The sequence below is a fragment of the Heterodontus francisci genome, chromosome 3 (genome assembly GCF_036365525.1).
Source record: "Heterodontus francisci isolate sHetFra1 chromosome 3, sHetFra1.hap1, whole genome shotgun sequence".
Lineage (NCBI taxonomy): Eukaryota > Metazoa > Chordata > Chondrichthyes > Heterodontiformes > Heterodontidae > Heterodontus > Heterodontus francisci.
This window is the reverse complement of record NC_090373.1, coordinates 159620728-159633619: the sequence shown is the minus strand read 5'-3', so window position 1 is coordinate 159633619 and position 12892 is coordinate 159620728. Positions and strand designations below refer to the sequence as shown.

General features: G+C 42.6%; 1 protein-coding gene across 3 annotated transcripts in view; it reads left to right on the top strand.

Annotated features, from left to right (window-relative positions):
- Positions 1-381: 381 nt before the first annotated feature.
- scml4 (Scm polycomb group protein like 4) overlaps positions 382-12892 on the top strand; it is a 154781-nt gene continuing 142270 nt past the window's right edge. For all 3 annotated transcript variants that reach the window (XR_010972738.1, XR_010972737.1, XM_068027159.1), the window contains exons 1-3: positions 382-543; positions 895-1142; positions 5456-5585. Coding sequence is in view for 1 of the 3 variants with exons in the window: in XM_068027159.1 (XP_067883260.1) it covers positions 951-1142; positions 5456-5585 (322 nt within the window). In the remaining 2 variants the exon portion in view is untranslated. The remainder of the gene's footprint in view (positions 544-894; positions 1143-5455; positions 5586-12892) is intronic.

Genomic DNA, 12892 nt, shown 5'->3' with positions numbered 1-12892 from the left:
TATAATATTGCACCTCAAGTCATAAGGAGATGAAAGATACAGAATGCATAACATTTTAGCTTGTGTTAATTCATAGCTGCATATCTGATTTATTTTTGTGGATTGTATTCTACATTTGTGTTATTTGTTTCACATTTTAAAAAAAATATGTTTTTATCTTTCCTCTCTCTTGACAGTACATTTCCTCGTTGAGCTGATTGAGAGGAAGGAAGATATACCGCATGCAGGCTTCATTTTGTGCATGTAATATGTTTTTTTTCTCTTCTGAAAGCACAGGGTTGGTTGGTTTCCGGACATGATGTGGTTTAAGCTGTCATCGTAATGGAAATTCACTGTTGTAGCCATGGCAAATCGAGTTTCTGCTTTGCCCTGAATGCATTAGTTTAATGAGATGTTTGCAGCTGGAACACTAGGCTGCTGGAGTCTTAGTTTACAAGGAGAAGCAATGCAAAGATGGGTTTTGCCAGTTTATTGTGCATGTGCAATAAGTGTGTTCCTGCCTCAGCTACTTTAGAGGTTTAATGTTGTAGTCTAGCTAACCAGGTAATAAGAACTAGGGAATGGTTTGTCTGCATGGTTGTGATAAGTAGTGGTTTAGTAACATAAGGCAATACAAGCAGATTTTGTTCTACTGTACGTAATTTAAGTACAGAGGTTGTTGATATGTACAGGTAATTATATTATGAAGCTGGCTTGTTTGACACATTTACATCTATATATTGTATATAAAATAGCTTAAACTGGCAAAAGGAATGTCTCACTATGAGAATAAGAAAATAAAAATCTATCACATAGTACTAAAAATTTGGAAAATTCACAGTGATTTTTTTACGATCATTTTCTTGCCTGTCATTTAAATTCCTCTCTCTCTTTTTGTCACCTGTTTTTTTTTAGTTGCTATCCTAAAGAGCGTTGCTACTCCCTTGCCACCACAATCTGAAGAGAGTGAAATGCAGTCTGCAATGAAAGTGGCTTCAGAGCATACACCGGGGCGAAGAGGAAGGAAACCAGGAAGAAAACGGAGACAAGAGCTCCTTCAGTCAGCTTTCAAACTGGCCGTGCAGAATGCTGTGGCAGCTCCATCTAAAATTGTCTTACCGCTGAAAATACCCAAAAAAAGAGGACCAAAACCTGGAAGCAAGGTAAATATGTTTGAGTTCCTGCAAAACAGCAGCTTTACGCTATCTCTGTAGTGTGAAGGATGTACTGTGCATGTGCAAATTGCTTGAGTATGTAAAGTGACTCACTCAGGCATGTTTCAGGAAGACCTTAGCTTACAAGTTCCAATCTCTTCAAGAAAACCAGAAATGGAACAAAATGCTGTTGTGCTAAGACACACAATTTCAATGTCAATATGTTTTTGAGAATTGTAAAGACCTATCCATTACTTTAACAATCCAGTAAAATCAGGGTGTATTCTGTGATTAGCATGGATTACACAAGGGAGTATATATGCATTTCATGGGATGGCCCAGTTGATTCAAAAACTGTGATGAGAATATTGCTAAATTGTAATGAATTGATTGTTTTGTTCCTTGTCAAATAATGTTAATAGCTCATGGCAAATATAATGTTCTCAACATGATTGAATGGTATTATAAAAATTTTCTTAACATTGTTTAACACTGACAGAATCTTACTTGTAATGCATTGAGTTGCACATCAGACCGCACCCCCCCCCCCCCCCCCACCTCAATAAAGGGTTCAAAACTGAATTTCTAATGCAATATGAAATAAATAACTGCAGTAGCATCTTCCCAGTAACTTCATTTCACAAGAATCGAAATAAAAAGAGAATGTGACAGTGGAGGGTAGAGACTTTATGAGGTTTGCCAGGATTAGCACTGACTTAGCACTGACTATGCTAAACCTGTTAATATTTTTTCTCCATTCTGTGTATGCATATTAATGATCTCTCCCATACTTGTTACTAAGGAAACAGGGTTTTTTAATTTTCAGAGACTGTCGGCCTTAACCATTCTACTGTGTTTCTGCAACAACCAAAAAAAGCTTTCAATATGACATAGAACTCAGCTCTTTAATAAGTCACAGTAATCAAAGAAAATCTAAAGAAATATCTCACTAAATCACCTTATATCATGAACTTCATTGATAGAATGGGCAAGGAAAACAAACAGCTTGTCTTTGGTTTAAACAAGACAGATTGGTGTTACAGGGGAAGATTTTTCCTATGTACTGTTTATAAAGAATATGTTTATAAATTCGCTACAACTAGCAAACACAGGAAATTCCTCCTACTTGTTTACGAAGATCGAGGTTCGGTTTGCATCCAGGTACAAAGAACATATCCTTTTTGAGGATGGTCTTGTGAACTAACAGATTTATTAAAAATGAATCCCACATCAGCCTTCTTAATTCTGAAGTTAATGAAAAGAGAAAATGACATGACCACATTATGGACCTATCAAAAATATATGGATAAAGCATCGCAAGGATTTTTTTTCCAATTGAAGCTTTTAAATGAGGTGCTTTTGTTTTTGGTTGTTGACTGTTTTTGAATTACTTTCCACAAATTTTCAAGAAGCAAAATATTAGTTAACAGCCAACACTGCAACGGAGAGAGGCAAAATTAATGTAACGTTGCAGCTGTATTGCAATATAGCACTCTGCTCCCCTAATCTAATAAAAATGACTGGTGAAAAAAAATTGCAGTCGTTAGCCTTTTTAAAAAAATTGTTTATTGACTTTTAGCTAAGGGTGTGAAAAGGAAGTTAGAACTGAAGTGGACCTATTTGTTGTCCAGGAAATAGTTAACCTGTATGTGTTTAAAGACAGTACATACTTTGCAATAGCCATTCCTGGAAACAGCACTTTAAATAATATTTAGAGCACAGCTGACGTGCAATTTGTGGAAGATGATTCTTGGCATTTAATAGAAACAGGTTGTACAGCTTTATTAAACAAACAATACATTACTATTTATTTCATTCTGTTTATTAAAGCAACTTTTCTACTGTATTTCTTTCAGTTTTATTTTTCTTTCTCAATGTTCTATGTTGGTTTCTTTTCCTCTTCCCTCAACCCCAGATCTGTCAACATAAGGTAAATCCTAGGCATGAGTTTGCAGTTGTGTCAACTGCATACTCGAGATTGCCTCACATCTAAAAGCAGCAAGCTGTGTCCATCACACCAGTTACAGGGGACAGTCAGCCTATGATACAGCAGGGTTCACTGTCCTATTGCAGCTCATGTGGCTGCTTGGAGTAGCTGATTTTCTTCAGTTATCGTTAGAGTGACTGATCACGAATTATTGGAAGAACAGCTTCCAGACAACTTCCTATGAGAAATCATGTGCAATAGGTGACCCCATACCAGGACTGAATGGCCTTTCAAAAGGGCTGAGTTTTTAACGCTGAGGCAGATTGGCACTCACATTTTGTTGATATAACTGGCTGTCAGCTATTTTTGGTAATTAAAAATGACACTGGAATTGGGAGGCAGCTGAGCAGCACTCTTTACTTAAGTTTGAGTACCATGTTTTAAGTTCTGCCTTCCTCACCTTTTTAATAGATGATGCTTACTGCCTCATTGCAAAAATAGAGCCAATGCCACATCTTTCAATACAATATAACAGTGGCATTAATATATAACAATCCCCTCACTTTCTTTTTTTATTTAAAAAAAAATATTTATAGATACAGCACTGAAACAGGCCCTTCGGCCCACTGAGTCTGTGCCGACCAACAACCACCCATTTATACTAACCCTACAGTAATCCCATATTCCCTACCACCTGCCTACACTAGGGGCAATTTACAATGGCCAATTTACCTATCACCTGCAAGTCTTTGGCTGTGGGAGGAAACCGGAGCACCCGGCGAAAACCCACGCGGTCACAGGGAGAACTTGCAAACTCCACACAGGCAGTACCCAGAATCGAACCCGGGTCCCTGGAGTTGTGAGGCTGCAGTGCTAACCACTTCTTATCATGTTTTCTCTGTCTTTCAGTCTTTTTACTAAGCTTCTTGATGGAACTGTATTTTCTACCCATTGACAATGAATGGGTAAAATTTAGCTCAAATGTTAGTTACTTTTTTCAATTTTCCCCACTTTTTACTTTCTTACCCTCTCATCTGTTTATGCCTTTTGGAGAACTGGGCTAAGCAAATTAACTTTATGGAAGTGGGTCTTTCTCAGTGTTTATAGCACAAATGAAAACCCTCTATTAAAACTACACAACATATAGTTTTCATACGGGTCTTCCCTGTGAATGCTGCAAAAGGACCCTTTCCAGTTTGTTCTTACGTTTTCACCCAGAGTACAGGTTCTCGCTCAAGCAGGAGGAAGTGACTAAACACCAGAAAATTTGGATTTATTAACACAGTGGAGGCATAAATAAAATGCAATCCTTAGATGAGAAAGTGGGAGCTCACAATCCCCACCATGAGACTCTGCTGAATATGGAAGTCTTAGTAAGAGCGTCTCATTCACTACAATAGTCTATAGGTTGTATAGACATGCAATGTGTAGTTTACCGTATAGAAGTGTGAAATGAGCACACCATTCTCTGTTTTACGTTGGTTTCTCTCTGTGTTCCATATCAATGTTTTGGCAAATTGATTCAAGGCATGTACATAGTTTTAAGTAGTAAGTATAGGGCAGAATCTCTGCTGATGGTCCATTTATTCACAACTGTTTTGCACATCTTTGCAGATCCCTGGGGAGCATCCCTTGTCATATTCTACCAATCAGGAACTAACCTTTTATCTCTAATTGTGTCCTACTGCTCAATCAATTACCAAATTATGGAAATATTTTAAAACTGCACTGCACGACAGTAGTTGGAGAAAATATTTTTTGATATAAACTTTCTAACATCATGCCGCACAACAGTTTGCTGGTTATCTTTGAGACCAAATCACAGTAGGATATACTGCATAACTAAACCATTTCTCCCAGTCTTTAAAATATGTTATAAACAGAGTACATCATCCTCTATATGATTTCTATCCCAAAACAAAGGGTGACTGTAACAACTTTGCACTTTATAATTTATTAGGGCACAATCTCACCTGTTGAATATCTGAATGTAAGCTGTAGCTCACTGGCCCTCATAATTTATCTTACATAGTCAGTAGACAAGAGCTAATGGTCTTTTAGGCCTGTGGCTATTTTTAATCCTAAGGTAGTAAGTGGTGTAATATAGCTCTGAAGCTGACCATGCCGGTCTGAATGTCAGGAAAAAGCAATTTGTTGTTCCTTTAGTATTATTTCTAATGTGCACTTCAAAAATACTTTATTGGCTCGAAAAAGCTTTGCAACACCCTGAGGTTGTGGAAGGCACTATATAAATGCAAGTTCTTTCTTTTAAGTTACCTGCTCCTTCATGAGTCAATGATGAAGTCTTCATAAATGTAACAATTACAGGCAAAAGTAAGCAGAATATGTTTGAAAGTTTCACCAGTCATTTCAAATTCTCTCTTGTTATTGGCAGAGGAAGCCTCGTATTCCACAAAACCCGCCACCTATCTCGCCCACCTTAAGCACTCCAGAGCCAGACACCAGCACCGTCCCCCAGGATGCAGCGACTGTTCCCAGCTCAGCGCTCTCCCAAGCATTGACAGGTAGGAGGAGAAACAAACTGACAACTATGGTTGCCAAGGGAAGTTTAAGGAATGGGATCAATTTCAGGTGAAATTATGATTAATACGCAGCCACTGTGACAATCACAGTTCAGGAATGAATCCGTTGAAACTGTTGGAACAACTGGCACAGTCAATTTGTTAAACTAGCAACCCATGACTTTGCTAGAAGCATCTGCATGTGTTTTAAATGATGATGGGCCTGATCTGTTTACTAATCCAATCTATTGTGGTACTTTAAATAAAAGTTGAACTCTCTGCATAGGGAATTAATTGAAGTTGTTCACAATGATCATCACTCACTTAGTGCCCGTTATGACATCGGCGGCTGAGCTCATTTTTGTAAAAATTATTGTTGGGATGTGGGTGAAACTGGCAAGGTGGTATTTATTGTTCATCCCTCTGAGTGCATTAAGAGTCAACCAGATCCTGTGGGACTGGAGTCACGTAGGCCAGATCGGTTAAGGATGACAGACCCTTTCCCTGAATGATATTAATGAAGCAGTTGGACTTTTGTAAAAATTCTGCTATTAATTTTTCTGTTGTCAACGCCACAATTGTCTGATATATTGCATATAATTCACCCTTTTGCCATGTGACTTGAATTTGAAGTCATGACGCTGAATTTTTGGGGGCCCCTGAAGTTGGCAACAGAGGTAGGGGGGTGGCCCAAAAACCCAGGCACCGGGTGGCGTGTCGATTTCAAAGCGCTGATCCTGGCTCAGGCAATAATGAGCAACATGGGGGAGGGCAGGTCAGGAATTCTGCTCTCCCTCCAATTGAGGCCAATTAACACAGTTTAGAAACTTGTTAGAGGCTGACCTTTTAATTTTTAAAGGGGCGGACAATTTACCTGCCCTTTCAGAAACTGACCAGCTGAAGGCAGGCGGGTAAAGAGTGGCGAGCCAGTCATGGCTACCCCACAGCATCATATTGGCCCAATAAGAGGGTCAGCAGGGCAAAGGATGACTGGGCACTTATTACGGGGCTGCCCTTGTCGCTGCACAGGTGACGAAGAGAGTGGGCACTCAGCATCCAGTCTTTGACTGGGACAGCACCCCCTGGCATCACAGGGGCAAGGCTGTCAATGACAATTGGGTGGCCATCTGTGCAGAAAGAAGGCTGCAGCTGGCAGTGGGGCAAGAATGTCAGCTGTTGGACATGGTGGTAATGAGGGGCAACAGCCTCCACAGGACTGCATGGGAGAGGAAAGAAGGGCAGGATGGCAACGGAGGCCAAACCCTCAACACAGGATTGACCGCCAAAGACAGATGACCAGGAACCAGTGCTGTAGGAGACTGCAACTCTCCAGGCAGATGGTCACAGGCATTTGTGCCCTCGTCACCAAGGAACTCACCTCTCACATCACTGGTCATCATGCCCTGCTGGGGCCGTCAAATCACTGTGGCCTTGACCTTCTTCGGTACTGGCTCCTTCCAAGGTACAGCTGCGGACCTTAGCGGCATCTCAAAAACAGCTGCATACCACTGCATCTCTTTGTCAGTGCTGGACAGCACATTCATTTAACGACAGACACAGCCTTGCAGGGGCAGAGGGCATTGGGTTTTGCCTCCATTGCTGAAATTCCCCCAGGTATAGGGCATCATTGAATGCCCCCATGTGGACATCAAGGCACCCAATGACCGGCCAGTGAGATCCATCAACAGGAAAGGCTTCTACTCCCTAAATGTTCAACTGATCTGCGACCAGAGTAACAGCTTTCTTCATTTGTGCACTTACTTCCCTAGCAGTTGTCATGACTCCTTCATCATCTGCCAGTCCAGACTGCTGCAGATCTTCACTCCAACCCCCAAAGTCCATGGACGGATTTTAGGGGACAAAGGCTATCCGTTGAAGAGATGGCTACTCACCCCTCTACGCGAGCTCCAGACAGAGGCACAGAGGCGATAGAACCAGAGCCAACTGCTCAGCAGGATAACCATTGAGTAGACCATTGGCCTTCTGAAGATGTGGTGCTGGTGCCTGGACTGGTCAGGTGGTGCCCCACAATACCCTGCTGCAAGGGCTTCAGTCATGTGATGGCCTGCTTCACTCTCTATAACATGGCCCACCAGAGAGGTGTGGACCTTGAGGACGATGAGGCCCTGGAAGGAGACAGCTGATTGGGGGAGAAGCAGGAAGTAAGAGGAAGAGAGGAATTGGGAATGGAGGGGGATGATGCTGAATAGAGAGGCGCTGCTGCTGCTTGACGAGGAGGTGCCCTCCTCTTGTCACCCTCTAGGAAGAAGACTTCCTTCTTCTTTCTCACGGCCTCCAGCATCAGATTCAGGTTGGCATCGATGAAGCGAGGTGTTGCCCTGCCCTGGGTACCAGGCCTCCAGCTCTCCTTGAACATCTCGCTTCTCTCTGATGCAGTGGAAGGCTTTGGCTCAAACTGCAGATCTCTCCCTCAGGACAAACAACAGCCTCAGTGATGGCAACCTTGGGGTGTCTAAATAAGTCATACACTTCATCCGACCCACCTCCGTTCCCACTCCCACTGGCTCTAAATGGACAGGAAACATATCTCCATATCAATTGAAGGCTCACCCCTATGAAAATCTGAACTTTACCGGAAGCGGGTTGCTGACCTAAAATCAGTCCTAGCTGCTGCTTCCCAGTTCCAATACGAAAATCCAGCCCATGGTCTTTACAATGATAGTCCAGTGTTAGAACCACTAGGCTACTGTATTCCTTGTAACTACATTAACATCTTACAGGACATGCATAGCCCCACAAAATAGTGGCATAACCAGGTTCTGGAATTCATTGGGCTGGACTTTGCAGTAGAAATAATGGTGAGGCTAACTGCGCTTGCCGTTATTAAATTAGACAGCAACTTCCAGAGTCCGCACATGTGCCATTAAACGCAGGTATCAGGCAGTTGCCGTCTGAGTTGCCCTGCTGCTCCAGAAGCTGTGTTATACGCTATTTCGCCAAGCGACTCAGCATTGAAAGATATGGATGGGTATGAAGTTGCTGTACTTATACGATCGAAACACAGTAAACTCGCCAGAATAATTTAGGGCTTGTCTATCCCAGTGTAAGTAAATTTGCAATGATGTGATAAGTCTTAATTACTGCAAACAACCTCTATGGCACTGAAAATTAACTTTTACAAGTGTGGAGTCTCATTCCCTCGGCTTTTCATTTCTGCCTCTTTTATCTATCTCTCTAAATCTTGTCTTTCTTTTCCCTCTCTTTATTTTGCTTTCTGGACATGATTTGGCATTGAATTAACTATTCCATGTGACACTTTCTGGTTCAGTCTCTGCACTGCTCAGTAAGGATTCTGCAATCTGATTGGCTAAGGAAATACAGTTGCTTGCCCTGTTTGCACAGGTCCCAGATCCCCTGTAGAGGGCACTGCGCCCAAATGACTTTCAAATCACAGCAAGTTCCAGTGCAAAAACCCATAGAAAATCTGTGGGAAAGTGAAAGTGTAATGAACGGCTGACGCCATTTGTCCACTGAGAGCAAAGTCCTGCCCAATGTGCAATCTTAACTTACAGGAACACTAAAGTTTCAATTGTACACCATATCTGAGCCTGGATTTTCATGGTAAGAAGAGAAATAGAGGTGTGAGGGGGAGTCAGGGCAAAGCTACTTTGCTTAACTACTCATGTTCACCCTCAGTCAAGTTGGCCAAAAGGCAACACTGAGCTGTCACTAGGTAGGACCATCTACCCAGACCAACTGAGTGGTAGTGCATAGATACAGAGGAGTGAAAAAGAGGAAAATTAGGCCAACAGAGAACTATCAAATGGCAGTATTGAAACAAGAGTCTGCATTTCCAGAATTGCAGTTGTTACTTATTTCATTGCATCCTTTATAATATCATATAATAGAAACATATATTATCATATTGGAATGAAAAGATATTATCGTATTGGAATACATTGTAAAGAATCTAATTTCTTTATATTTATGCTTGGGGTTTCATATCTGGGTTCCCCAGATGGCTCAGTGGGTAAATGCAGCACATGGTATGACACTGACCCCTAGATTCTAGCCCTGATCAATTAGCTGATCTCCATCAAGGTGATGAGTTGGACTTTCAGGACTAGGAAGAGGAAAGACCAGCCTCCTTTGGTTGCTGTACAATGCTTCAAAGTGCAACTGTCTGAACCTCAAGTGAAGCCAAGGGCAACTTGAGTTTCTATAGCATCTTTAATGTAGATAATGGTCCCAAAGACAGAATTGAATGATGGCCATGATGGACTCATGATAAAATTGCCTGTATGCAGACACTCACTGTTTGATTCCACACGAGGGCCATGGAACTGTACCCCAACATGAATCACTGCCTTCAGGAAAGGAGGGGAGATTAAGGGAAAACAAATAATCTATATGCTTGAATTTTCTTTGTGGCGATTGCTAATCAAAGATTCTGTTTTAGGGTACAATTCTTCCTCCATGGTGGTGTCTGTGATACATTATTCCTCCTTCGCCTCTTTGAACTCTGCAGCATTGAGGCAGTTGACCATGCCATCCTCCTCCTCCAACTTATCCTTCACTGTCCAGCTCTATGGGTATGCTGTGGCAGGATTTCCCTCCTACCTATCTTGTCTAAATCAGAACATTTCTAGCAATGGTTTATCTCTCATCTCAGAATCACAGAATCACAGAATAATACAGTGCAGAAGAGGCCCTTCGGCCCATCAAGTCAGCACCGATGCATTAAAGACACCTGACTTGTCTACCTAATCCCATTTGCCAGCACTTGGCCCATAGCCTTGAATGTTATGACGTGACAAGTGCTCATCCAGGTACTTTTTAAAGGACATGAGGCAACCTGCCTCTACCACCCTCCCAGGCAGTGCATTCCAGACCGTCACCACCCTCTGGGTAAAAAAGTTCTTCCTCAAATCCTCCTTAAACCTCCTGCCCCTCACCTTAAACTTGTGTCCCCTAGTAACTGCCCCTTCAACTAAGGGGAACAGCTGCTCCCTATCCACCCTGCCCATGCCCCTCATAATCTTGTACACCTCGATCAGGTCACCCCTCAGTCTTCTCTGCTCCAGCGAAAACAACCCAAGCCTATCCAGCCTCTCTTCATAGCTTAAATGTTCCATCCCAGGCAACATCCCGGTGAATCGCCTCTGCACCCTCACCCGCAGTGCAATCACATCCTTCCTATAATGTGGCAACCAGAATTGCACACAGTACTCCAGCTGTGGCCTTACCAAAGTTCTATACAACTCCAACATGACATCCCTGCTTTTGTAATCTATGCCTCGATTGATAAAGGCAAGTGTCCCATATGCCTTTTTCACCACCCTATTAACCTGCCCTTCTGCCTTCAGAGATCTTTGGACAAACACACCAAGGTCCCTTTGTTCCTCGGAACTTCCCAGTGTCAGGCCATTCAGTGAATACTTCCATGTCACATTACTCCTTCCAAAGTGTATCAACTCACACTTTTCAGCGTTAAATTCCATCTGCCACTTTTCTGCCCATTTGACCATTCCGTCTATATCTTCCTGTAACACAAGACACTCAACCTCACTGTTAACCACTCGGCCAATCTTTGTGTCATCCGCGAACTTACTGATCCTATCCCCCATATAGTCATCTATGTCGTTTATGTAAATGACAAACAATAGGGGACCCAGCACAGATCCCTGTGGTACGCCACCGGACACTGGCTTCCAGTCACTAAAACAGCCGTCTGTCATCACAGCTAAGCCAATTTTGAATCCACCTTATCAAGTTACCCTGTATCCCATGTGCATTTGCTTTCTTGATAAGCCTCCCATGTGGGACCTTGTCAAAGGCTTTGCTGAAATCCATGTAAACTACATCAACTGCACTACCCTCATCTATGCACCTGGTCACATGCTCAAAAACTTCAATCAAATTTGTTAGGCATGACCTCCCTCTGACAAAGCCATGCTGACTAATCCCTATCAAATTTTGCCTCTCCAAGTGGAGATAGATTCTCTCCTTCAGAATTTTCTCCAATAGTTTCCCTACCACCGACGTGAGACTCACTGGTCTGTAGTTCCCTGGCTTATCTCTACAACCTTTCTTAAATAGTGGGACCACATTAGCTGTTCTCCAGTCCTCTGGCACCTCCCCCATGGCCAGAGAGGAATTAAAAATTTGGGTCAGAGCCCCTGCAATCTCCACCCTTGCCTCCCACAGCATCCTGGGACACAAATCATCCGGACCTGGAGATTTGTCCACTTTTAAGCCTTCCAAAACCTCCAATACCTTGTCACTCCCTATGACAATTTGCTCAAGAACCTCACAGGCTCTCTCTCTCTAAGTTCCATATCTACATCCTCATTCTCTTGGGTGAAGACAGATGTGAAGTATTCGTTCAACACCCTACCAATGTCCTCTGGCTCCACCCACAGATTTCCCCCTTGGTCCCTAATGGGTCCTACTCTTTCCCTGGTTATCCTCTTCCCATTGATATACTTATAGAATATCTTGGGATTTTCCCTACTTTTACCAGCCAGAGCTTTCTCATGTCCCCTCTTTGCTCTCCTAATTGCTTTCTTAAGTTCCATCCTACACTTTCTGTACTCCACTAATGCTTCAGTTGATTTGCTCTCCTTGTATTTGCCAAAAGCCTCTCTTTTCCTACTCATTGTATCCTGAATGTTTCTGGTCATCCGTGGTTCTCTGGGCTTGTTGCTCCTACCTAATACCCTGGAGGGAACATGTTGGGCCTGTACCCTCCCCATTTCCTTTTTGAATGCCCCCCACTGCTCTTCTGTAGATTTCCCGACAAGTAAATCTTTCCAGTCTACCTTGGCCAGATCCTGCCTTATTTTACTAAAATTCGCTCTCCCCCAATCCAAAACCTTTTTTGCTACTTGTCTATTTCTTTTTCTATAACAAGCTTAAATTGTACCATGTTGTGGTTGCTAGCACCAAAATGCTCCCCCACCAACACATCAACCACCTTTCCATCTCCATTGGGAATCCTCCAAAAGTCCAAAAGAACATAAGAACCTAAGAACTAGGAGCAGGAGTAAGCAATTCAGCCCCTCGAGCCTGCTCTGCCATTCAATACGATCATGGCTGATCTCATCTTGGCCTCAACTCCACTTTCCTGCCCTGTTCTCCATAACCCTTCAACCCATTACTAATTAAAAATCTGTCTATCTCCTCCTTAAATTTACCCAATGTCCCGGCATCCACCACACTCTGAGGTAGTGAATTCCACACTCATGACCCTTTGAGAAAAGTAATTTCTCCTCATCTCTGTTTTAAATCTGCTGCCCCTTATCCTAAAACTATGACCTGGATTGTCCCACAAGAGGAAACATCCTCTC